At 38.3% G+C, this 27782-nt stretch overlaps 1 protein-coding gene across 1 annotated transcript in view; it reads left to right on the forward strand.

The window, feature by feature from the left end:
- Positions 1 to 10088: 10088 nt before the first annotated feature.
- Positions 10089 to 27782, forward strand: part of ANK3 (ankyrin 3) — a 707282-nt gene continuing 689588 nt past the window's right edge. The window contains exon 1 of the mRNA XM_025395913.1: positions 10089 to 10349. Within this exon, the coding sequence (XP_025251698.1) occupies positions 10293 to 10349 (57 nt within the window). The 5' untranslated portion in view covers positions 10089 to 10292. The remainder of the gene's footprint in view (positions 10350 to 27782) is intronic.

Consider the following 27782-nt stretch of genomic DNA (forward strand, 5'->3'; position numbering starts at 1 on the left):
TTCTGTATGAAATCAAAGTTATTTCTCTTTTAGACCACAACTTTTTCATTTTTAAATGAGACATTTGAAGAATGGCACTCTAAAAGCTAAATCATTTCAGCAAGACTGCCTGTCTGGACAATCAAATTCTACCCACATCAAGATGGGGCTGCCACTTTTACGGGTATTATTCATTAAATGGAGCATATCTTCATCTTTGGCCATTGAACTGGCCAAACATAGTTCATGTATTTTGTTTTTGTCTGCTGTGTCCGTGGGACTATAATTTAAGGGATGTGAATGGAACAACACAAATCAAACGTTTCCCCGCAAAAATGCTATGATGTGTGTCATGGGAAATGGCCTCAGCCAGTCCTGGGAGGCAGTAAAATGTGACGAAGAGCATGAGAGTTTGGTTAATAAACCTTAATTTAGCAAATATTTATAAATAATTCTTAAGTCCTTACTATATGCCAAGCACTACTAGACACTCAGAGTCAATATAATGGTGAATAAGAGAGAAAGAGATCCCTGCTTCTATAGAGCTTATATTCTAGTGAAGTAGAGAGGTCAAGAACAATAGCAAATCTACATAGTAATAAGCACTATGCAGAGAAAAAAAGTGTTTGATGATAAAGCATAGATTGGAGGATCAGGAAATGCTTTTTTGGGGCAGGGGGCAGGGGGCAGGGGGCAGGGAGTGACTTAGATGCTGTGATGACAAGAAGAAAGCAAATGAGAAGGACTTGGGGGAAGAGCAGGGAAGATGATCTGGGCAGAAGGAACATCATGTGCAGCGACCATAAGGGACGAGACATGGCTCAGAAACAGAGCTTAGGCTGGTGTGGCTGGGGCCTGCAGGAGAAGAACAATAGGGCAAAGATGAGGTCAGAGAGGCAGGCAGGGGCCAGACAATGTCAGACTTTGTAGGCAGGGTGAGGAGTTTGGTTTTAACTTCAAAGGCAAGAGAAGCCACTGTAGGGTTTTTAGTAGGGAAGCCACATGATCTAATTTACATTAAAAAAAATCGTTCTGGATGCTGCTAGGAGAGTCAATTGTAGGAAGGAGGAAGGAAGGGAAACAAGGAGGCAAATTAGGAGACAATGACTGTACTGCATGTGAGAGACAGTGGCCACTGAAAGGAGATGGGACTGTCATATGGACAGACAAGGCTACTTGACTCACTGGCTAGGTGAAGCTGATCAAATCAGTCTTCTAAGCATGAATATTCTTTCCTACAAAAAGGGTATAATAATGTCCACTTGGAAATTTGTTCTGGGGACTAAGTGTGATCATCCCCAGCACATACTAAGTACACGGTGACATTTTAGAAAACAAAAGGATAGTGTGCTAGCAATCTGGATCAGTAGTCAGCAAACTATGGCCCATTCAGTCCACCACCTGTTTGTGTGGGTAAACTTTATTGGAATATAGCCATGTTTGTTTGTTAGGTATGGCCACTTTCACATTACAGTAGCAAAATTGAATAGTTGCAACAGAAACTATAGTGGCCGGCAAAGCCTAAAATATTTACAATCTGGCCCTTAAAATAAAAAGTTTACTGATCCCTGATCTAGAATGTAATGAAGAGTAGAGGGTAGAAGGAATGTAAGAGAGATGGGATGTATCTGTACAAGGAGGCAGATAGTTCAGAGAAACAGTAGTGGTGTGTCATGCACTATATTTTGTAAGTGCTCTGCCAAAGAGAAGGCCCCAGCTATAAAGACATGATTAATAAAAGGAAGCATTTAAAATAAACTTCAAATGTCATCATCACACAAATCAACCAATAGTATGTAACATTTATATAGTGCTCCTATATTTCCATTATGTTCATCAATAATTTTACTAAAATAATTCATTCTAGATGCATAATTTCAGGGTAAGAGAAGACAAGTAATGGAAAACAGATAGCAATCAATTGGAAGAACCATAAATAAAGTAGAGAGTTCATCCATGCAGTCAATAAATATTAATTTAGCACAAAATTTGTACTAGGTCCAGTGCTAGGTGGTGGGATATACAATGGTAGACATTACAGCCACAGTCCTTGCTTTCACGGAACTTTGAGTTTAATGCTTCCTTTTGGGGAAGTACTGCCCCCAGGTTTGTGTATGAAGAAATACCCTCTCCTCCCTCCTCAAGATGCTTTATCGCCATGTGAAAGAAACATTCCAAAAAAGATTAATTTCTCTAGCACCTTAATTGCCATCTGCCAACAATTTTAATATAAATGTTCAACTCTACTGTAATTATGATGTGAATGGCTCTGGGGTATGACACCCTTTTGGAGTATAGAAACATGTTTAACTATATGCAGAAGCATGAAAGGTATGTGCTCAGGACAGAAAGTGATGATAATATGGAAAGAAGGGACTACCTGGGCTGAAGATTATGAAGACTGTTTCTCTAGTTTCAATTTTCACTAAGTTGATGATCCATAATTACGGTTTTATTAGTAACCTGCGGGTATCTGGAATAATTTCATATGGCTTTCCAAAACTTTCAATGTGAAATTTAAGCAAGCTATATACTGTATTTGAAAGAGTGGGCAAGGAGAAGAGTGTGGCAAAACAAAATGATCAGTTACAGGATGTCCAAGTAACCAAAAATTTTGGGGTCTCTCTGAGAGTGGAGCCAGAGTGGCTGCACATAGTTTTGGGGAGTGTGTTGGTATGTTTCTATTTTTATTAAATGTACTTACTTTCTGGTTTAAATAGAAAACTCCAGATTTGAAATTCAAGACTTCATATCACATAAGTAGTAAATGATTAGAATTCCTAGGTGAAGAAGTTCCATACAAGGCCATTAGAAACAGTTTTATAAAATACAAAGGCTAAAACAGGCAATTCCATAGGCACTAGAATCAAAGCATGCATGGAGTAGATCAAGTACCTTCATGATGATTATTTTTTCCCTTTGTTCAGAAATAAGATGAAAACAGGTATGAATTGAGAGAGCCTGATTCTGGTTTAGAATCAGAATGGAGGAGAGTAAAGGGTGAAATGAGCAAGAACTAGGAGGAGTATGTGGGAAGAAACAAAAATAATTTTTTTTTTTTGGAGACAGGGTCTCGCTGTTGCCCAGGCGGGAGTGCAGTGGCACAATTACAGTTCACTGCAGCCTCCACCTCCCGGGCTCAAGTTATCCTCCAACCTCAGCCTTGGATATAGCTGGGACCACAGGCATGCACCATCATGCCTGCCTAATTTTTAAGTCTTTTTTTTTTTTTTTTTTTTTTTTTTTGTAGAGATGGTGCTTGTTCAGTCTGGTCTCAAACTCTTGGGCTCAAATGATCTATCTGCCTCAGCCTCCCAAAATGCTGGGATAACAGGTGTGAGATAGAGCACCTGGCTAGATGAAAATATTTTAATTGAAAGTCTGGCCCTTTTTATTCCCCCAAATTCTGTTCTGATGGTGTCACTTTTTTTATTCCTCTTCCCCTGTGTCCTAGATGCCATGCCAATGAACAAAACAAAGTTTCTCTTTTCTTTCCCAAACACCCTCAACTAGAACCAACACAGTTCAATTCACTGGGAAGTCAGGCAAAGATAACAAAGTTCGCTTTTCCTTATTAATAAGTGGCTAAAAGTTACCAGTTTATTTTCTCTCACTAGTTAGTTTTGCTTTATGTTAACTTTTTATGTGTATTTTTAAGGATTGATATGACCATTATACATATTGCCATGACTTTAAATGTTTTTGAAATCCCAAAGTGAATAGAAAGAAGTGGTGAAAAGTTCTAATCAAAATGTGGAGATAAAGTAGAATGAATCACACTGATTATTTTGTCTTCTGTAACTCTGCAATGAAGTTTCTTATCCTATTTCATAAACTACTTTGGGGCTGGATTTTTAAAATCAACAATAAGTTATCTCAAATATGTTGAGTCAGACAATGTTTGTCATTTTATAGAATACATCAGATAATCTCTATTTCCTTTCAAATGTTTAGAAAAAACTTAAAGGATTAAGAAATGGAAATAGACACTAAAATAAGTTACTTAACCATATTCTACATGGGATTGCAACACTAACTCAATAAATAAACACTATACTCTCGTTCCACTTGACTTTGATAAAAAAGATTGCTAAGCCATGATCTTTATTGTGTATTTAAAAGTATGAGTTTCTACCCAGTCGAGACCATACTGGAGGGGAAAGGCCAAAAGCCACAGGAGAGAAAACATTTTGGTTCAACTTTGTGCTTGGTGAGCTGTTTTCCCTCATTAAATTCACAAATTAAGGGCCATATTTCTACATACTATCATACTCCCCATGGCTTGTGGTAAGCAAATATATATCTCTTCTATTTGAGAAATGTTTTCTATTACTTCTTTTGTGAAAGAAACACATATTCATTAAACATCATCTCTTGAACTTTACAAAAAATTTCTCACAGGCTAAAACTTTCTATATTAACTCTTGTTTCCTTGTTTCTTGGAGATTTCATAGACACCACGTAAAAAAGCAGCTTTTCTCTCTTGCTAATGGCCAGGTAAAAAAATTCTGCTGTTTAAACATAATTGTTAGTGTCTAATTATAGTAGAAACTACTCTGGAAGGAATAGTGTCTCATTGTAGCTGTGGGGAAATGTCATAAATTCGGAAGCTGAGTGAGGGAGAGGAAAGTTCAAACCCATTTCTACTGACAGTTCTTGATAACAGTAGGTGGCTAAAGGATAGGGGATTAAATAATATTGAATCACATAATATGAGACTACTTTTTGCTTCTCTTTCCCTCCTGATAATATCAAGGAGAAAATTTGCATCCCTTTTTGGTTTTCGTGCCCCTTTAGTGCTCGCTAAGTTTTCTTTTTAACAGAGAGGGGTTCAGACAGAATACAGAATAAAACAAGAAATGTATAATAATGTTTTCATCTTGTGTGTTTAGTGTAAGTGGAAGTGATTTTTCCTAAGGTACTAAAAGAAAGTTTCTTTTAAAGATAAATGTGTTTAGAGCTTCCAGATAGTGGAACATGTGGAGGTTTCTGGAGAGTGGCCCCTCGGGGAGGGCATGGAAGCTCTACGCTCTTTCCCCCATGCCTTGCCCTATGTACCTCTACATCTATATTCTTTGTAATATCCTTTATAACAAACTAGTAAATATGAGGCACTATGATACCAAGTAAAGTGAGAGTCCTGTTGTCCATGGTCAGCCAGCCTGGGACTGTTGGGGAGGCTCCGACCATTTATCCACTACAGGAAACACGACTAGAGTTTGACCAAATTTGTCCACATTGGAGGGAGTCTAACTGAAACACCAGTGGCTTATGCATCGCACCATTTGAAGGACCCAACAGTATGACCACAGTGTCATCCTGAGGAACAGACCAGAATCTCCAGCTTCAAACAGTGGATGCCTAGGAAGGAAGATCTATGACTACAGACAGAAATCTGGTGGCTGTAATTGGCCAGTCATGGTCTATGTGACCTTGACTCAGTGGTTGTATTTCCTTGTACCTCAGCTTCCCTTTAATAAAATGGGATAAAGGTTAAAGTATGTGTTTAGATAAAAAGTAAATTAATGTAAATAAAAACATTAGGTAACAAAGGTGGTACAAGAATGTGACAAACTAGAGGATCCGGTGGCTCACACTCGTAATTCCTAGCACTTTGGGAGGCCTAGGTGAGAGGATTGCTTGAGCCCAGGAATTTGAGACCTGCTTGGGCAACATAGTGAGACCCTGTCTTTATGAAAAAATCAAAAAATTAGCAGAGTAGGGTGTCACGTTGCTGGTAGTCCTAGCTACTGAGGAGGTTGAGTGAGCTATGATTGTACCACTGCACTCCAGCCTGGGTGACAAAAAAAAAAAAAAAAGACAAATGCCATGAAGTGACTGAGTTTGGAATCCACTGTTACAGTTCTCTAAATAGAGATTAACTCACATTCCACCAGACTTCATCTTAAAAAAAAAACAAAACAAAAAACTTCCCTTCTTTTCTTTCTCTCTCCCTTCTTCCTTTCTACTCTCTATCATTTAACAAAATGGATTGCTAGTGTGTATAATGTGCCTGACATTGTGTTAGGCATTGCAAACTCAGAAATGCAAACATTAGTAAATATATCATCCTCTTTCTTCTCAATCTCACTGGAGAGACAGAAGTGCAAAAATTATTCTACAGTTAGAAATGTGACGTGCATGCAAGGTATAGTAGCCTAGAGGAGGAACAGTCAATTGGGAAGCAAGGGGAGGTGTCAGGTTTCAACCTCAGGAATCAGTTCTACGAAATACAGTCCAAATTCAAAACTACACCCTTAATTTATTCAGCAAACTTCGAGTGAGCCAGACACTGCATTAGGTCATGGTGATTTGGACATGAAAAAGATAATCAAAGCATCAAGAAGCATATGATTAAAACATAGGCAATGAAAGCAATGGTTATCTAGGTCTATAACCCTTATCTGAAACCCCTGAAGGCAAATACGTTTGTGATTCAGAATTTTTAGAATAGTGATATGGTACACACACTGTATATCACATAATACCAGTAAAAGGGCCTGGGGAAGTACTTCATAGTTAAGACACAGAACTAGTCATACTAAATGGGAAAAAGACTATAAATAACCTCATATCAATTCTGTTTAGGTTTCTAGTTTTTGTAATTGTTTAGATTTCTGAATTGCAGAAATGTTTGGGAACAAATTCTTCAAAATTGTTAGAGGCATGCTGCAGGGTGTTTTGGCAGAACAAAGGGCAACAAACTACATTGTAATAGAAAAAGAGTCAGGCTTCCTCGAAGATGTATTTTCTGAGAGGAGTCTTGATGGATGAATGGGAGTTAACCAGACAGGGAAGATGGGTGAAGCAGATAACTGGAGGATGGGGAGAAGGGTTTTCTAGGCAGAAGAAATGGCTTGTAGAAAGACAATGGCCTTGGTGTTTGCGGGGAACTGCAAGTAATTCATGATGGCTGTGTGTGTGTGTTGCCTGAGGTTGAGGGAGAAGGGAATGGAGATGGAAATGCTGATGGAGAGCAACTGAGATGTAGTGGGAGAATTGGACAAGGACCCATGTTGAGTTAACCTTTATTGTGAAAGATAGAATGAGCTACTAAGTAAATTTTTTAACATTGTATAAACATATGAACAGATTTGAAATTTTAGACAAATCATAAGATTGGACAGAGCTGATACACTACACAAAATTAGGAGGATATTGAAGTCGTCCAGGTAAGAGATGATGAGAAAATGCAAGTTGGCATGGTTTGGCACATAGTAATTGCTTAATAAATCATAGCCATTAGAGAATCAAAGGCAGGGATGTAGTGGAGATGTATAAGAAGGGACATTTAAGGACTCAGTATCTGATTGGATTGGGAGGTAGGGGGCAGAGTCTCCTCCCCTGACTTCAAGGTCTTGCTTGCTTGGTGGTGCTAGGCTAGGGAGCATTGGTAGAGTACATGATTCTGTTGTCCTTGGGAGTAGGAAAGGAGAAATGGCATTTTCCCTTTTGGATGAGATGAAATTGGGTTTGGGATTCAGAGTAATTGTCTTAGTTGGATTTGGGAGTCATTGTGTGATAGCTAAGCTTTAATGTGAATGAGATCACAAAGAGAGAGCGCATGATGTGAGAAATAAGGCAGACCGAGGTCAAAATCCTAGAAGATGTTTAAGGAGGAGATAACAGTCAGCCATACGAAATGATCTTGAAAAAATAACCTAGGTATGGTCTAGAAAAGTCTTTCATGGCTGTGGCAAAGAGGAGATGAACCATAATTTGAAAAGAGAAGTTTCAGTAGCTGAGGAAGGGCAGAGGCCTGATGACTATAAATAAAGTAGTGTGCAAGTGAGAAAATAGGGACCCCAGTGTCAACCACTATCCCTTTAACATACTTAGCTGTGAAAAGAGAAACAGAGAGGAGGACAAACTCAGAGACAAACATAGGCTGCGTGGAAAGATTTTTGGTTTAGTTTTTAAAGGTAGGAGAGATGTTGCCAGCCTGTCAGTTACTTCTTCCAGTTAGCTTTTCAGCTGTGTCGCGGCGTGCCTCGGGAGGAGGGGAAGTGTCTCTGATGCTCCTGAACACAAGTATTTCTCAGAAACAGACGGCCAGATAAACAGACTGGCCTGGAATAGCTCTACAGGGAAGCACCCCTTTCTGGGCTTCTCTCCCAGGTGCTGCTCCTCGTGCTAACTTCCTGTAGAGTTTTTTCTCTCTCTATTGTCTGCCTGGCTGGCTGCTTGCCTCTTGTTTAAGATGGCTCTTGTGGCTGTATCGGTGCCAGGGAGTTGGCTTGTAAAATACCTGTGTCTGTGCAGGCTTTAAACCAAGGTGATGCGCCTCCCAAGCCACCAGCACCTGGCCCTTGTAGTCTGTATTGTCTGCTTCACACGTTCGATTTGGGCAACCAATTCCTATGAGTGCCCGAGGGGACAGAGAACTAGGCCAGGCACAGTGAGAGATAAAAGAAAACCTTTGCCCCAACAGACCTTAAAATCCAAGGCATAGGATAGTCTTGGAAAGAATGATGACAGTGGTTCTTAACTTTCTGGGGACACATAAATCCTTTTGAAAAGTTGATGAAAATGATGTGCTTTCACCCTATGAAATAGCACATGGAATTTAACATAAAATTTCAAGAGGTTTATGGACTTGCTAAATTCCGAAGTGGTTTATAAAGCTCATGTTAAGAATGCCTAAAGAGTTATTGTTGCTCTATTAGTGTGTGATCTTGGCTAAATAATGTTTCTGAGACTCAGTTTCCAGATTATGCTGCCTGTCTTGCAAGGGTTTTGTGAAGACTAAGTGAGAAAACATGAATAAAGTGCTTAGCACAGGGTCCAACACCGAGTTAATGTCCAACAAATGTTATTTCAGTTTAATGTGTGTTACGGAGAAAAAGAGCAAGATGTTAGATGGGAGACATAGCTAACTCACTGCAGTGCTCTCTAGTAATAAAGTCATTCCGGTATTTAGTCGTTACTTGTTGGCAAAAGTATGTTTCCCATACTTTAGTAATTCCCTGCCTACCTTTTGAAAGTTTGCTTATCCCAGTCCCACCTGGACAATTACCCTTTTAAAATATTTTTTAAACATATATACTTGCTAGGAAAGAACTTCTGGATCCCTACCTTAAATAGAAAACCCACTTTCACTTGCCTTAAATATAAAATAACAGTAACAATAAACGTTGGAACTAAACAATGAAAATGAAACAATGTTATAAATTCCAGTTAGATACCAGTGCTTACCTAGGGCTTTGAGCCTGGAGCCTGCTCTGTGATAAAAGGGTGTTTACTGTTTGAGAGAGAATACTTCTCCTTGTATACAGAAGAACTGAAAGAGAATCCAAAAAGGAATCCATTTCTTACTATGTGACTCACAGTCATTTAATGCCCTGGCCCTGCTCGGTGCACTAACTAGACTTATCTTCCGTCTAGTTCATCCTAAAGAGATGTCCTCCCTTTAGGAGACATTAAGTGAGGGTAATTGCTCCCCTCGCCCCACGCCAACTAGAATAGTGAATTCTGTGGGGGCAGCGGCCTTATATCCACCTATCCCACCGGCCTTGTCCAGGACAGGAGTGCAGCAAAACCCTTATCATGTGAGCTCCTAGAAACAAGGACACTCAGAGGTCCCCTGCTCCCCATTCCGTTGCTGGATCAGATTCAGTGCCTCCCTCACAACCCAGACAGCTCCGGAGTTTAATATTTTAATTGGGCAAGTAGCTGAAGCAATCTGAGTGCTGCCAGGACCTCTGCGGGGTGGAAGGGAGGCTGTGGGCATTGCTCAGAAGCTATCCGCCTGGGAAACTGCTTTTATATAGATTGTACGCTACAGATTAATAATAATAAAAATGCAAAAACAAAATTGCCTAAAGATGATTTTATTCCCTTAAGCCATGTTATTTTATTATTATTATTATTATTATTGGGGGTGGCTAATGAAACTCTATTCAGCAGCCCAGAGGAAAGAGGACTCGCCCTCCATCTCTTCCTGGAGCTGTCTCTGCTGCCCCTAGTCACCCTAAAGCCACCCGCCTCTTACCCTGGCTCCTGGGCCCTGGCCGACTGGATGTGATCGCGGGGAGCTAGGTGCAGCGCAGCCTCGGCCTCCGGTCCAGCCGCGCCTCTACCTGAGCGGCGCCCGCCCCCCGCGCACCGGCCAGCGCGGGCACCTGGCGGTAGCAGCGGACGCAGCAGCAGGAGGAGGCGCCGCGCGGGGCGGGCGTCGCGGGGCCGCGCTTGGCATTCCTGAGTCGCGGTCGAACTTTTTCCCAAGAAGTCCCACGTTTGGAGGCCGGAGGAGCGGGACGGGGAGGAGAGACCAGAGTTCCTGGAAGGAGCAGCAGCAGCAGCAGCCCCACAACATGGCCTCCTCCGCCTTATCCTCTCCCGCGGGCGCAGAGGACTCCGCTCCTGCCCAGGTGAGCGCCGCGCCGCCCCCCTACCTGTGGCTGCCTTCACCCAGAGGCACGCGGGGACCCGGGCGGGCGGGAGGCCCGGGCCGGGGGTCCCAGGCGCCCTGGAGACTCCCTGGAGTCCTGCCTTCCTGGGGGTGCCAGGCGGTGCCGCGAGGCTCCTGGAGGGCGAGCGGAGGGGACCCGGTTCCTGCGGATCGTGGGGGCCCAGTTGCGCCTGGAAGTTGCGACCCGGGAAAAAGGCGAGAGCTCGAACTCGGTTCCAGTGCTGGAGCATCCCCAGGAGAGAGGGGGGCCCGAGGACTTGGGGCTTCTGCTTGGAAACATTCGTTTAGAAAAAGAAAAGCGGGCCCTGGGCTCAGTACGCCCTCACTTCGGTCTCTCGTTTTGGGGCTTCTCTGTTCCTGGCTCGCCCCTCCAACTCCGTGCCAGGCTGAACCCTTCCTAAGGACACGATTAAAGCAGGCTGCAGAGGCTGCATGTTTGGCGGGGAGGAAATCACCTGGTTCTGAAAGTTACCTTCAGAGTTAGGCGTTGTTTTTTGTTGTTTGTTTTGTTTTTTCTTTTTCTTTTTTGAAAGTGAGTAGATTTAACTCCCTGAAAGTATAGAATGTACTTTATAGATTCAGACAGAAACGTGCAGAGCAGGGTGGCTCTCGTGGCAGTACCCGGGGATGGCTTTAGTGGGTTTACCTTCTCGATCTCCGAGAGCCTTGTAAAGGCATGCAAACAAAAACACGAAGTAGAAATCGGGTGCTTGACGACCAAAACCGCAGCATCAAGGTAGTCTCCTTCTTTCCACCCCACACCCCTCAGCAGATTGCCACCTTTACGCCCGGAGGCGTTTAATAGCAATTTTGGCCACGGTGTGTATAATGTGGCATAATTGGTTTAAAACACTCGCTTATGTTTGCGTGTGTATAGAATGGCTAGGGAAGGGTTCCAGAGAAAAAATAGTTGTCCCGGGAAGGGGAGCTGGGGAGACAAATGAGAGGGTGAGGAGGGAGACTTACCTTTCACATACCTTTTAGGACTTTTGTTTTTTTAAATCGTGGGCTTGCATTACCTATTTTCGCCAAAGAATAAATACTATGTGTTTTAAAAATGAGGCACATTTGAATCGTCTTGAAAACAACAGCTCACCTAGTTTTAAGTTATGTAGAATTGCCTTTGAAACACACATCTTGCGCATGTCATGTTTTTCCTTTAGTTGTCATCTCTGAAAATCCTCGGGGAATCAGTGAGGAGTCTTCAAAAGAAGACTCTGAAGTTTGGACCAAGTCAATTGGTGGTTTTGATTGCTACCTGGATTCTGATTTTGATTTTGCTTGTTTGAGAGTGTGGGTGGTCTAATTTTGGTAGAGGTCACTTTCTCTTATTAATAAAAGCATAGAGGAGTCATCCTGGGGTTATACCGTACCTCATTCCAGGAGGGTAGGTCAGGGCAGGTAGGCTTTAGAAGGAGACAGTCTCAGAGTGGACACAGATTGCTGCTTTAGCAGTTCAGGCAGCTTTATAATCTGCTGACCTGGGCTCAAACCGGTGCATGTTTAAGGAAGCAAATTTCTGTATTGAAAGTGAATGTAAAGTTAAAACCACAGTTCTGAAACAAAAACTTACTGAAGCAAAACTATCCTTTGAATATCTGGAAATCAGCTACTAATAACTGGAGGGCCAACTTCTCTTAGTTCTCAAATCAGTGGAGGATAAATAAGTGAGGTTTGAATTTGGACTGTAGTTAGATTGTTATTTATGATGGTTCTCAGTGTTCTTTTTGTTAAGGCATAAATAAATATGTTTCATAATCTACACAGTGATGTGTTAGGCTCCATAGCAGATACTGTAGCTCAAGATCCTTCAGACAATGTAAAGGTCAATGATGTGTTTTGGAATCCAAGGAAACAGTGTGGATTCTGAATCTGTTTGCATTTTTGTGGTGGTGCTCATATTAGTTTATGTATATCTGTGGTTTTCTTTTTTTCAGTACTTATTTTTTTTTCTTTTTACAGTGATCATGAGTTTAAAGAAAGTAAGTGTGCCTAACTCTAGAATAATATGTTGATAACTGAGAAGAATATAATTGTTACGAACTCTCAGCAGTTTTTCCCAGGTTAATCTCCAATTAGTTACTTCTTTATTTAAAGTTATTCATTTTTATGCACAAAATGTCTGTATATTTTTGTAGAATGTGTTAATGTAATTATAGAGAATCCGTATAATCCAAATTGGAGATTATATAAAATTCTAGCCTATGTAAATGGCATTTTTACTTTTCTGAATGAAGTAAATACCTGAAACTGACAAGTCCAACCATCTGACACTTTTACACAAGATTGATTCTGAGTTAGAACACATAATGAATTTTAATTGGAATGTTTAGCCTTGATACAACTTCCCCAAACTCACATTATTAAAGTTTATCCTTCTGGAAAGATCAAGGTTACTAAAGATCTAATCAGATCTGAAGTAACTTTTCCCTGTATGTATTGACTGGGCTGCTGTTCACATAACTATATCCTTGGATCTTGCAAATGTGAATGCCAGTCAGATGCCGGGTTAATGTCAAGGTACTTGGAACAATAGGACCAGTTAATTGCACTTTTTTATTTTCATCCAGTATTGACATATGAAAATAGCTTAAAAATTTTCAATTGCCTTCTATCCACGATACAATTTTAAAAGTTGTTTTAATGTAGTCTACTTTCTCCTAGATATGTGTTTTAAGTACTAGAAGCTCAGCTGTTATTAGTTATAATTTGAAAGTTCTATTAGAGCAGGCATGATGGTTTATGCCTATAATCCCAGAACTTTGGGAGGCCAAGATGGGAGGATCACTTGAGCCCAGGAGTTCGAGATCAGCCCTGGCAACACAGCCAGACCCTGTGTCTACAGAAAATGAAAAAATTAGCAGGGCATGGTGGCAAGTGCCTGTAGTCCCAGCTACTCTGGAGGCTGAGGTGGGAGGATCACTTAAGCCTGGAAGGTTGAGGCTGCAGTAAGCGATAGTCACACCACTACACTCCAGCCTGGGTGGAGTGCAGTGAAGTGAGACCCTGTCTCAAAAAAAAAAAAAAAAAAGAAAAAGAAAATATTTTAGCATTACGTACAGTATTTATTTGAGGACCATGCATCTTTTTTCCTGATTAGACTCTAAAAGATGTGGTAACATTTCCAAAATCTACATTCATGGTTGAAATACGTCCTGGACACTTGTCTTAGCATGCTTGAAGGTGGACAAACAAAATCTTCCAAAGGGTTTGTCCATTCAAAAGGAAGTAGATTTTTCCAGGAGTTGATCATATTCCTCTTTGACTGTGAGGGTGATATCTGTGGTACCAAAATAGAAGCAATTTGTTGATGTTTTATGGAAATTACTCGTGAATTTTCTCTCTTAGGAAGGTCTTGTATGGATTAATTACCAAGTGTCATGTGGTGTGATGGGCAAGAAGAAAGCAATCACATGGATGTTACATGTTTTCAGTTCTGAGCAGATGGGGGTATTTTTCCCAGAATAAATTGCCTCTAGTATTTGATGTATATTAATAACCTGAGGCTAAGTGATCTAGTGTTTGGAGTTAGAGCTTTAAAATATGAAATAAATTATTTTGGTGTTTTTTTTTTTTTTTTTTTTTTTTTTTTGATCAGATGATGCTTTGGCACTGTCATTTTCAGATGGTGTTAAGAGAAGGGAAGTAATGAAAAATTGGCCCTAACATATATTTTGGACCTGGCCTGATAGGGGAAGTTAATTTGAATGCCAGAACTGAAGTTAATTTGAATGCCATTGTTGAATTAAGAACTATGTGTTGCTAAATTGGAAAGGCTGTTTTCCTATGTGTTTTGAAGATAACTATGGTGATTTATTGGTAGCTATTATGTCATCTAGCTGCATTTCTGGGCTGTGCTACTTCTCTGGGGGATGCCAAGGCTTCATGCTAAGGATATACTCTACAAGTGTAGGGCTTCTCTTTCCCCACTTTTTTCATGTCATGATGCTTTATAGGGAATCTGGCAAAAAGCAGCTGTGTGATTGCAGTTTTGCTCATTAGCATCAAACATAGGGCTTGATACACATTAACTCCAATTAATGTTTGTTAAATTAAGAACCTAAAAATGATAAGGACCTGATATTCAGATTTAGTAGCAGCTTCCATTATTTAAACAACATGTACTTTTAAGCTCCTATCATGTAAAAGGCACTCTTAGGTACACAGTGAACACATGGGTTATGTATGGGTTTTACTGTTAAGTAAAAAGAAGTATATAATCCAACTAGATAGAGAAGACATATGCATCTTGAAAATATAACTGCATTGTCTAGTAATAATAACAATCATGATTTATTGTGCCTCTCACAGTAGATTCTATGTACTTCACAATAAACTAGAGGGTGAGTATTGTTACCCACCACCCCTGGCATTTTATACATGATGGCATTTTATACATGATGAAATTGACCCTCAGGAAGACTATACAAGTTGTAATTTGGTAACCTGAAATTGGGTTGGAACCTTTGTCTGGTAACTGATGGAGAGACCAATGGTAGTAAAACCAGGAGTCAAGGAATGAAGTCGCCATTCTCCAACTAACTAGTCCTGTAACCTCAGAAACGTATCACCTCCTGGGCTTCCATTTCTTCACTAGACGAAGGAGAGGGTTGGAATAAAGTATTTCTAAGGTTTATTCCAGGTATAACAATCTACAATTTAAAAAAATTTAAATGCTAAAAGAGTTATGGACAATTAGTAATAAAGTGATACATTTCCTTGTTTCTAGGAAACACTTTTTCTCCTCACATTGGCATTCCTTATGTTAGAATAATTTTCCAAATGTTTGGAACTTTTACGTTTATTGTTTTTTTAAAAAAATGATTTCTTTTTCCCTGAAAATCTGATTTTAAAGCAGTTGTGCTCCCTGTGATTGATGGCATCTTAGACAACAAAAATTTGTTAGTTCCAACAGGAAGTGGCAAGATGACATCTCAGTGAGTTTGGGCTGGTAATTGAATACTCACCAAAGAACAAGGACTTGGGTGTAGAAGAACGGAGACATTTCCCATAGTAGGTGGAGAACAATTGAGAATAACTGCTTGGCCTCTGTGGGTCCTTGAGGTTTTCTTTCTTTTTTTAAAAAAGTTGAAATATTATCAGTGGTATGCTGATAAAATGTCCTTAAAAGAAAAAAAGCCCTGAGTTGTAGCATTTGCCTATTCCTACCTCTACTATGGCTGATTTCAAATTACCAAGAGGCGATGAACATGGAGTTGGAAAGAGAAGCACAGAATTGGTAAGCACACCACTTACATACAGTGAGATGCACGGATTTCATTTTCGGTTGGATGAACAGTTTTTTTTTTTTTTTTTCAAATTTATATGACACCAGGTATCAGGCACACATGGGGAAGCACAGAGAAATAACTGGTTCTTACTTTTCAAAATGTCATAGTTTAGCAGACTGTTTCAATGATCTTTTAAGTAGAGAAAGGGCTCTTGCACTGAGAATAGTTGATTAGGTCTCTCTTTTTCCACTGAGAGCAAAACAAATACCAAGTAGATCCTTAAATACCTAGATTAGATATGAGAGAACTGAGGTCTGTAACTGGCTTATTTGATATTAGGATGATGGATTATGATTTTTAAGACCCTGTTTCTAAGGATGTCAAGTTAAGCATAATAGGTTCTTGTTCTGCTTGTGTATGTGTTGCTATGTGTACCTGTCTAATGATCACCTTTATTGAGGTATAATTCACATACAGTAAAACTCACTACATTTAAGTGTCCAATTTGTTGAATTTTGACAGTTATCATACCCTATCACAATAGAATATTTTTACCAGGCTGAGAAGTTTACTTGAGTTCTTTTCCAGTTAAACTCCCAACCCTCCAGGAGACTGCCATTCTGATCTCTTTCACTATAGATGAGTTTTGCCTATATACACATTTTGGTGTCTAGCTTCTTTCTCTGAGCATGATGTTTTTGATATTAATCCATGTTGTTTTAGGTATTAGTAGATTATTCCTTTTTATTGCTAAGTAGTATTTCATTGTATGAACATGCCACAGTTTGTCCATTCACCAGACATTTGAGTTGTTTTCAACTTTTGACTCTGACAAATAAAGATGCTTAGAACATTTTTGTACAAAAATCCTTTGCCTTTCTTTTGCTTGCGGGGGGTGTGTAAGTGCTTAAGACTGAGATTGTAGGATCCAAGGTTAGCATATACTTAACTCTGTAAGAAAATATTCATGTCTTATCTCACATCTCTAGGGAATGAAAGATTTTAGATCAGAGTGGTAGGGTAGAGGAAAACCCATTGGGGAAATTGTTCCTTCGGTGTTTACTTAATCAGAGAATTTTTAAAATGCAATTGTAACTATTGATGAAATGTGAATATTGAAAAAAGACATTGATGTTAAATAAGACTTTACAAGCTTGTAAAAGAAAGTATAGTTACAGAAGGAAAACAAGTTTTTAAAAACAGCTTTATTGTGATATAATTTATATACCATAGAATTCACCCATCTAAAGTGCTCAATTCAGTGAATTTTGTATATTTACAGAGTTGTACAACCACCACCACAGACTAATTTTAGAAAATTTCTATCACTCTCAAATAGGAAGTACCCATTTACAGTAAAAAAGAAAAGAAAAGAAAACAAAACAAAAACAAAACCATGGTTTTAGAGTTAGGAAGAGTTATGTTTTAGTCTGAGTTTTACTGGTGTAGCAACTGCATGACCTTGGTAAACTGAATCTCAGCTTCCACATCTTTAAAATGGAGGTGAAGCAGCTCCTTTACAATATTTGTGTAAGGATTATAACTAATGCACATAGAGCACTTGGTACATAATGAATATTAAATAAATGGTAGTGTTTGTTGTTGAACCTTGTGTGCATCGTTGTACTTTCTGTGACATTTTGTTCATATCCTTATGTCTGCCTCTGCTACAAATATCTTTGAACCTATCTTTTAGGCAGAAATTAGATGGAGTGGAAAGGAGAAACCCAGATTTTAATGAGCTGGGGTTTTCTGGCTGTACGATTTAATTGCTTGACTTGGCAAATCACTTGACTGTGTCTGTTTTTTTATATGAAGAATTAAAGTAATCACATCCATCTCGTGGGATTGTTCTAAGTGTTTGAGAGAAGCTATATGATGTGCTGATATAGTAGATGCTCAATAAATAGGAGCTGTTCTTCTGTGATACCAGAAGCTACCATCGTTGAAGTAATTACAACATTCAAGGCATACATGGAAAATTTGGATGTGAACTTTGTGCATATTTGCTGTATAATTTTTTATATTTTAGGACTAGTAGAGGGCCAGGTACATAGTTCTTAATAAAATATTTGATGAAATAGATGCATAGATGAGTAAACAAGAAAAATTATTTTCCCCATTCTTTTTCAGTTTCCCCATGTTTGGGTATCCAGGAGAAAGTTATATTTTCCAAGCTTTAGGCTCATTCACTTATCTCCTTTCTTTGTGGGGCTGGGATGGGGGGACAACAGTTAGAAACTTTCATTATAAGAACAAAAATAACACTAATTGCTTACCTTTGTAAGCAGCTATTTATGTATTTTAAAAAGTACTCTCATGTTATTTCTTTGCATTCATGTCTCACAACAACCATATCAGGTAGTTGAAGTAGAGAGTCTCATTTTATTGAAAAGAAAAGCAAGGTTCAGAGGTAGATGTGTTCCCGGTTCTTATGGAGCTAATAAGTATAACAGCAAAGCCAAATGAGGGAAGGAAGGAATAAATAGGAAGCCTTGTGTACGCTGGTGGAAGCGTAGATGGGGGCTGCTGTTCTGGGAAGCAATCTGGCATTACTTAAGCAAATTGACTAGTTATCTACTCTGTGACCCAGAAATTCCATTCCTACAGGTGAACACAGGAATGTGTACCAGAGGTCCCCAAGAGGACATATCCAAGGTTGTTTACTTCTGTTTTTAGTGGTGGAAGGGAATGGGAGGTAACTGAGTGAGCATTGCTCGGGGGAGAGGAAAAATGGTGGTTGCATGTCATGGAGTTGTCTGTAGCCGTAAAAGCAAAGGATTAGATAAACAGAAGGAACTCAAATGGATTTTAAGAATATAGTGCTTGGTGAAAAAGTAAGAGTGTGAAGTACATAAACATTAAATCCTTTATGTGAGTTTAAAATTCATTAGCCCAGCACAGTGCACATTTTGTAAGAGCACTTACATAAAATGCATCTTACATAAAGATACTCTCTAAACACATTAGAATGGCTGCCTGCGTGGGACCCAGAGCATCGGAGTGGGTATGGAGATAAAAAGGAATAAAGAAAGAAAATAATGATAATGTGCCATGAACCAGGAAGTATAGTTAACTCAACCCTCTGGATGGTGAAGTTAAACAAAACTAGACAATATGTTGTTATTTGATACTGTTTGAGTTCCTTTTATTGTGATTAACTCTGTTACCACAAGGCTTAACCAAAGAGATTCTCACATTATCATTATATGGGATAGATGTTCCAAGTGAAATAAAATTTGCATTGGTTTTCTAAGTTTCAAGTGAAATTTCAGAGTAGTATCTTTTTCTTTTTAAAATGTTTACAAGACAGTACATTTTATTTAGTGTGATTTAAAAATTAAGTTCCTTGTTAATTTTGCGTTTTGGATAATAGAGACTGATGTGCCATATAGTACTGTCAGTTTTTACAGAATTGGAATGTAATATGCTAAATATTTAATTCTAAAGTGATATTTCAAGTGTTGTATCTTTATCATACTTCATGGATTTAGAAGGTTCTCAGTATCCTATTGTATCTAAAAATAGTTTGCTGTGTGTATACTATCCTTAAAGGATTTCGATATGTAAATTTTGGGGGGAGGAGGGCAAATATATCACATTGTATTGTAATACTTGTTTTCCAAGTTTACTTTGAAGTATAATAGATCACCCTTTTGTGGTGGAGGGGACTAAAAACAATACAGACTTACTAGGTGCAGTTCTGGAGGCCAAAAGTCCACCATAGGTCAGCAGGGCTGTGTTCCTTCTGGGGGCACTAGAGGAGAATCCATTTCTTTACTTTGTTCCACTCCTAGAGGCTGCCTATGCTTCCTGGCTCTTGATCCCACATCACTCTGACCCCAGCTTTAGTCATCACATCAATCAGATTGCTTTTCAGTTTATCTTCCCTTTCTACTCACTATTTGTAATTCTGAGATGATAGTTATAGCAAATGGCTATAATTATGTTTTATGTATGCTGCACATTTTTGTAAAATCAGCTACCTTGGTTGTTTAAAAAAAGGGGCCCTAATGGTTAAAAGTTCAGCTCAAAATGGTCAGCCTTTGAGTGTCTACCCATTGCTACTGTAGAGGTGTTGCTGGTATTCAGTAGGAGAACTCTCCTGAGAAAACAAGTTCACCCAATTATTTTAATGATAGGTATAGAAGCTGGAGAGAAACTGATTACATCTTTGACCCCAGTGTCCACCTGTTTGTGAGTGGCATACAGGTGAGAGTTTCAGGTATATCTGTAAAATGCAAGGAAAGTCTTAGCTCTTGTGTAAGAGTCTCATCTATACTAACGCTTTGTTGTGTAAGTGTGCCTCTTATAAATATCAATGAAATGTTGACATCAAAGAATGAATTTCAATGCTGTGTTTTGGTTTTCTCCACAACTGAAATGAAATAGAAAAGGAAGGTGTTATGATCTTCAAGAAGGGATACAAAGAATGTCCAGAGTGTAAGTGGTGAAAATTAGATTCAAGAGCATGATTCCAAATTGTTCTGCCATTTAGTTTCCTCATATGCAGCCTGGGAATAATAATTCCTACTTCCTCTCAAGTCATAAGGATCAAATTGTATGATTCGGTAATTAATTCAAATTGCTTAGTGCTCTGTGAAAATATTGATATAAGATTTTTTAATGTACTCTTCAAAAAATGAGCTGCTCTTTTCAATGTAATAGTTTTTCCATTGAAGTAATTTAGTGTGTTAGTTTTTGTGTTGCTATACAGGAATATTTGAGACTGGGCAGTTTATAAAGAAAATAGGTTTATTAGTTGGCTCGTGGTTCTACAGGCTTATGGTTCTACAGGCTGTACAGGAAGCACTGTGTTGGCATCTGCTCCTGGTGAGGCATCAGGAAGCTTCCAATTTTGCTTCGAAGGCAAAGACAGGCATATCACATGGTGAGACAGGGAGCAAGAGAGAGAAGGGGAAAGTCCCAAAGTCTTTTAAACCACCAGATCTCTCATGAACTCACCCAGTGAGAACTCACTCATCACCAAGGGGATGGTGTTAAGCCCTTCATGAGGGATCTGCCCCCTTGATCCAAATACCTCCCACCGGGCCCCACCTCCAACCTTGGGGATTATATTTCAACATGGAATTTGGAGGGGATAAACATCCAAACCATATCTGTTAGCATCTTGCCAAATATGATAAATAATAGCAAATACTATCTCCGTGATAATGGAACACTTTAAAATTTGACATCATAAGAGATTTGGGATTGTTAGCCTCTCTTTGAGGTTGTGGCAATTAATTTTTTTTTAATTTTTAATTTTTTTTTTTTTTTTTTTAGAGACAGGATCTCACTTTGTTACCTAGGGTGGAGTGCAGTGGTGTGATCATAGCTCACTACAGTCTCTACCTCCTGGGCTTAAATGATCCTCCTGCCTCAGTCTCCTGAGCAGGTGGCACTACAGGTGTGCTGCCACACCTGGCTGGCAATTTTAAATTTTATTAAACATCAGGTATGCCAGAAAACTGTGCTTTCTTAGTCTACTGAGTCCAACAGAACAGGTGCATAAGCAATAATTAAAATTTCCTTGCAGCCCTGTCCTTCATTTTACAGAGTCTGGTTGGATTGAAAAGCTGCTATGGGGTGTAAGGGGTATGAAATGGCATGGTTTAGATTGGTGCGGATGTCCACTTAAGTCTCCATGGAGACTTAAGTCTGTCTCAATGTGTATTACTGATCAGCCAGAAATTATTCAGATGTTTGAAAAATTAGTGTAATCAGTTGCTCTCTGAGTAGGGAAATTTGGGTTCAGCCTATTATTGAAAACGTATATGCGCTTCGCACAATCACTTCTGCAGAGTTTCCTCCCAACTGGTAAGATTACAGCCAATTTAAAGATTCTCCATGCTCTGAGATTTGAACTATAATGAAGGTGTCAATTAAAACTAGTACATGCTATTTTGCAGAACCCCCATGAAACTAATTTTAAGCTCTAGGTTTGCCCAGAAATTGAAGAAGACTCTGCAGGGATGAGTAAATACCTTAATGTGCATTTATGTGGATTCTTGAATCAGTTATCTGTTAGTAATCATTGTCTGCCCAAGTAAGATATCTGAGTCATTAACAAGACCTTTCTCCCTGTCTCATGGAATGAAGTACAAATCATTTCAGTACTACTCCACAAATGTCCATTGAATCCAATCCTCTCTCCAGCCCTATGCCACTGCTTTGGTTCTGGACTTCATCATTTTTCACTTGGGCCATTTGAACAACTGCTTAAAATTTCTCCTTTTTTCTGCCTTGTCTTTTAATAGATAGCTGGCCTCACCATTTATCTGGACAAAACAAAGATATGATGTCATTCCTCGTTTAAAAACCTTTTGTGATTACCCATTATAAATAGGATAAAGTCCAAACATCTTAGGGGGTTGTCCAGACTGTCTTTTGCCATTTTGACCCAAAACAATTTACCATTTTACTCTTTATTTTTGTGAAACATCTGATCCTGTGACCATGCTATACTTATTTTTTTTGACCTTTCTTTAAATGCAGTCTGCCTTTGCATTTTTCCACATCTACATACAAGTCTTCTCTCTGTTAATTTGTGCCATTCTCATTTTTCTCTTCCTGGCAAATCTTCCTTCAAGACAAGCTCAAGTACTCTTCCTCTGGGCAACTTTCATGGTCTTCTGCAAATGGTGACAGTCAGTCTATCTTCTATAGTGTTGTGGTACTTCATGTGCATTCTGCCGTCATGGCATTTAACACAGCTTATTGGAACTATTTAGTTACTGTTTCTTCCCTAACTAACTGGACAGTGGACTTCTAGAGGGTATTTTTACTAATTGGATATTTTTGTGTCTGCTTACTCACATCTAGGATCTAGCACATCGGGTGCTCAGTTGATGGCTGTTAATCATAAACATGCTTAGTTGGATGGTATTTACTAACATGGTCTCCTGTGGGACAGTATTAAGGTCACTTTGACCTTCAGAAACCTTCAAAAGGGCTGGGCTTGGTGTCCCATGCTTGTAATCCCAGCACTTTGGGAGGCTGAGGCTGGCAGATTGCTTGAGCTCAGCAGTTTGAGACCAGCCTAGGCAATATGGCAAAACCCTATCTCTACAAAAAATACAAAAATTAGCAGGGCACAGTGGTGTGCACCTGTGGTCCCTGCTACTCAGGAGGCTGAGGTGGGAGGATCACTTGAGCCCAAGATGTGGAGGCTGCACTGAGCTGTGATCTGTGATCATGTCACTGCACTCTGGCCTGGGCGACAGAGCAAGACCCTATCTGAAAACAAATAAAAAACTTTCAAAGATTTTTTAAGACCTATATTTAAGTCAGATATAGATATAGAAGATTTTGGAAATGTGTTAGAAATCTGACACGACTATACATTTATAATATAATTACTTTTAATTGCAAAATCTATAATTACTTTTGCACCAACCTGATAGTATTTTGTATTTCTATATTTTTGAAAGCTTTGACCCTGCAACAATTTTCTGCTAAATAACATAGTGTAGTAGATTTCATGGTAGCTGTGTGACAAGGGTAACTGAATTCATTTCTCAAAGACGCATTTCCTCATCTTTAATTAGGGCGCATCTCTCACAGGGTTGTTGAGAGAATTAAATGTGATCCTTCATGGAAAGCACTTAGAACAGTGTCTCGCACATAGCTACCATCTTATGATCATCTACTGTTTAAATTGAGTTTTACTATGTGTGTGTAATATCTGTGCTAATATATGTTAATAATATGCATTTCTACTGTGCATTATCCTTGTAAAGAAGGGACATTTCTCATAAATTCTCTATTGCAAAAGAACATCAGATTCTTTTGGTTAAACTTCCTCCTCTTCTCTCATCCTCTTATAATAAAATGATGGGAATTTGTTCAACATTTTTCTTTAAAGTGATCTTAAAAATAGCGATTGATATAATTAGTTGATGTTAAAATGAAGCCAGTCTCTCTTCTATTTGCTTAAGATAGCAGCTAAAGTCTATGAAGATTCCAGTGATCTCATGCATAAAGCAAACCAGTGCCATAATGTGCTTACTGCGCCAAAATCAATGCCATATATTTTTGATTGGTTTATAAAATGTATAACCAAGTAATATAGCAAATAGCATCATAATTAAAGTCAGAAGAAGGGTTAAGAAAATATTTATAGTAATGTGACAAGATATTATATCTCTAGTATGCAAAGAACTTGTACATATTGTGAAGAAAAGGACAAAGTACCAAAAGGATAAATGGCTCTGGGCTATGAATACACACCTCATAGAAGGAGGAAAGTAACTGGCTAATAAATGTATGAAAAATACATTAACAAGTTACAAAAGACTAAAATGACTAATTTTCATTTGATAGCATTTTATTTTTCAGATTGGCAAAAATAAAAAATCTTTATAATGTTGAGGATATGGACACTTCCAAATATTGCTGATTTGAGCATCAGTTGGTACAACTTTTTTGGTAGAAAGTGTAGGCAAATGTTTAATCTCTTAAAATAAAAACATGCTTATTGTTTGTCACAGCAAACCACTTTGGGGAACTCCTGCAATATAAATGAAAATATTAATATGTAAGGATATATTAATATTTATAAGGATGCTTATTACAGCAGTGTTTGTAAAGCAAAAAGACCAGAAACAAACTATATTTACCTTTATGGGACTGGTTGAATATATTTATGGTTTCTTTATTATATGGAAAGTGATAATTTAAAAGTGAGTTAGAGCTACAAATAGTAAAATGAAAAGATGTACATTATTTATTGTTAAGTAAAAAAGCAAGTTATCAATCAGTGAGTATTGCATAATACTAGTTTAAAAACAAAACAACAAAAAAACAAAAGAAAGAAGTCATACTATTTGTCTGAATTAAGGCCGTTCATGGATTTGGTTGTCTCAGGCAGGGGGATGGAATTTTGAGGGGAGAAAGATTTATTAGCTTTTCTTTCTGCTGTGTAGTTTGATATATTAAAATAAGCATGTGTTTTGTAATAAATCCAATAAAATAAAATAAAACACAAGAAAAGAAAAATTTAGGCTGAAGGAAAAGCAGAAAGCAGTTTTTCTCTTGGATATCTTTTCCTTGCCTAAATTTTGTGGACTATCATTTGTTGTACATTTGGTCTTATGAGTGCTTCTTATTCACATCGTCATAGAATTCCCCTCTCTGAAATGGCTTGGTTTCCCTCTGAATGGGATGGTCATTAAACAATTTTTTTTAAGTGAAATAAAATGGCTTGGTAACTGTGCTTGTGGAATATTTCTCATCCCTAGTTAAGATTTTTGGTGATGTGTATACTGTCCTACTGTTTAGAAATTACATTTGGAACTAAGCTGGAGCATGTCGTTTTTGTTCAGATGTTGGTAGCACAGACATGTTTTTATAGAGTAGAATTAAGAATGCTTTTTTTTTTTTCCCCCTTCTATGTTCGAAGCCCAAAATTAAGTAGCCTGTCCTCATCCTTTTTAATTTCAGGTGAGTAAATTCCCTGCATCATTGACTCCTCCCATTTCAAATTATTGCTTAGGTGAATAAATTCCTCCATCAACTCCTCCCATTTTAAATTATTACTTTGCCTGTAAAGTTTAAATGTTTTAAAATAATTTTTTTTAATTACAAAAGCAAAGGTTGTTTATTACTAAAAAATCAAAGTCATGTTCAGGTAAATACCAAACAAAACCAACTCTTCTACTTCTAAAACAACAACAAAAATGCTATTAAATTAAATTTGGTCTAAAGCTGTCTCTGAATGTAGTGAACTGCAACCTAACTTAGCATGTAAACAAACTACAACCAAACTGCATATATTCTTGTAACAAATAGCTAAGTCTCAGATAATCACAGCAGCTGAGTCTCAGCCAATCACAGGCTGATAATTGATCAGGCAGTATTCATATAAGGCAAATGCCTGATGGCATCCTGCCTAAATAAGGCAGATGTTGAACTGTAACCAGTGAAACTGTGTGTTATTTCCTTTTTCTATCTATAAATACTGACTGCTCATGTTGTTGGTAGCTCACTCTACCTTTTCTGGTTCTGAGGGCTGCCTGTCTTATAAATTGGTTTTGCTCTAATAAACCCTACTAAATTTAATTTGACTGAAGTTTTTCTTTTAACAATGAAAATCTCACCAATTTGGTGTCAATCTCTCAGTCTCTTGGTAACTTTCAAATCTTTCATTACAAATGGTTTTCATGAATAGTAATGAAGTTGGAGGGCTTTCAGAGTCAGACTAATCTGAGTTTTCATTACTTGATTTTGTTGACTTGTATCTCAGTTTCTTTTCTGGAAAATGGGCATAATAAATATTATTAACTTCCCATAGGATTATTACAAGCACTAAATTGTAAAGCTCAGTGCTTGGTTCATAGTAAGTTCTTTTTATTGTTAAACTTAAAGATTTCACATATGTTTATTATTATATATTGCTTAGGTAATACACGTTCAATACAGACATGAACCTTTTTAATAACATGGCACACTGGTCTCAAAGAGACAGGCTGCTCCCAGCTGAATTTGATGCTGCGGGGCTGTGGCTACACTAGACTCTGCCATTGCCCTGAAGCCTAATAACTCCTCACTCCCAGAACCCTTGCCAGGCATAAGTTACCAGAAGTGGAATGTGAGCAAAGGGTGTGGATAGTTTTGACAGTTTTATGCCCCCTTTATTTTTTGAGTACGACTACCTCTTCCTTCTGATAGCTTATACCAATTTACACCTCACAGTGTAGAAGAGAGCTCACTTTCTAAACTTTTCACAGCATGGTATCTTTTCTTTACCTTTGCCAGTGTGATTAGTGAAAAGTAGCCTCACATTGCTTTACATTGTGATTATAAACTTTTGGTCAATGTAAAAGTAAAATGTGGAATACTGGCTTAATAAAAAAATCTTCAAGGGATAAAGTGAGGAGGAACTAATACCTGATAATCTTATAAATCACTGACTGTGTAAGTAGCAATTGCTGGGTCTCTGCTCTTTATATGTTTTTTATGAGCCTGGCTACTCTTGTTTCATAGCTACACTTTGTGCTTCTGGTTACAATTGTGTAATCTGTTACTACATGAATATTGAATATGGCAATCTTCACTCTCATCTTTTTCCTTTTTAACATGGATGAAGGCTGGGCACAGTGGTTCATGCCTGTAATCCCACCACTTTGGGAGGCCAAGCCAGGAGGATCACTTGAGTGCAGGAGTTTGAGACCAGCCTGGGCAACATGGCAAGATCTTGTCTCTACTAAAAGTAAAAAAAAGTTAGCTGGGCATGGTGGCATGCATCTGTAGTTCTCAGGAGGCTGAGGTGGGAGGATCACTTGAGCCCAGGAGGTGGAGGTTGCAGTGAGCTGTGAATGTGCCACTACATTCCAGCCACAGTGACAAAAAATTTTTTTCTTAAATTGCCTACATTTTTTTTTAAATTGAGTGTGAGATTGTAAGAGAAAATAGAGAATAATCCATGACTTGAGTGGAAGATTGAGATTTATTTTCTTGGCTAGAGTTTCATGAAGAATTGTCCCTATTATCTTTGAATTTTTTTTAACCTATATTTAAGTGCATACTTTGGCAACACACATTTTGCTTCTCCAATTGCTTGCTTTTATTTATGAGAAGCAATACTCTGATTGTAGCAATCATTTTTTCCCACACATTTTTGTTTTCCCCTAAGCAGTTTTTCTTAAGAGAGGGCAAGAAAGTTAATTTTTAAAAATTAATTCTATACTGAGAATGCTGTTTTTTTTAACTTTCTTTGATTTTGATGTTAAAATACAATTTTTATGAGAGGTAGTATTAATGATTCTCAATAGGAATTATTTTCATGTAATATTCATGTCTAGTAATAGGTGTACAAGAAAAACTTGAATATGCGAATATGTATCACATGTAGCGATAGTGTATTACCTTTCAGATGAGAGCATGACATTTCTAACTGACCACCTGAAAGGCATCCACTTGAAACACATTTTCTAATGCTGACGCTAGATTTACCTTAATTTGTACATACACGTTTTTAATCTTTCTTGTAAAGGGAGAGTCTTTTGTTAAGGAATACAGCCAAGCTGATTTGGTCAGCATGCTCCTTAAGTTTTAAACCTGTGATCTTCAGATTAGAACCTTAACGGTTTTGGCCAAAAGCCATTGTAAAGTTGAATTAAAAAAAAAAAAAAGAAAGAAACATCATAGAACAAAAGTCA

This window comes from Theropithecus gelada, chromosome 9 (assembly GCF_003255815.1).
Source record: "Theropithecus gelada isolate Dixy chromosome 9, Tgel_1.0, whole genome shotgun sequence".
NCBI lineage: Eukaryota > Metazoa > Chordata > Mammalia > Primates > Cercopithecidae > Theropithecus > Theropithecus gelada.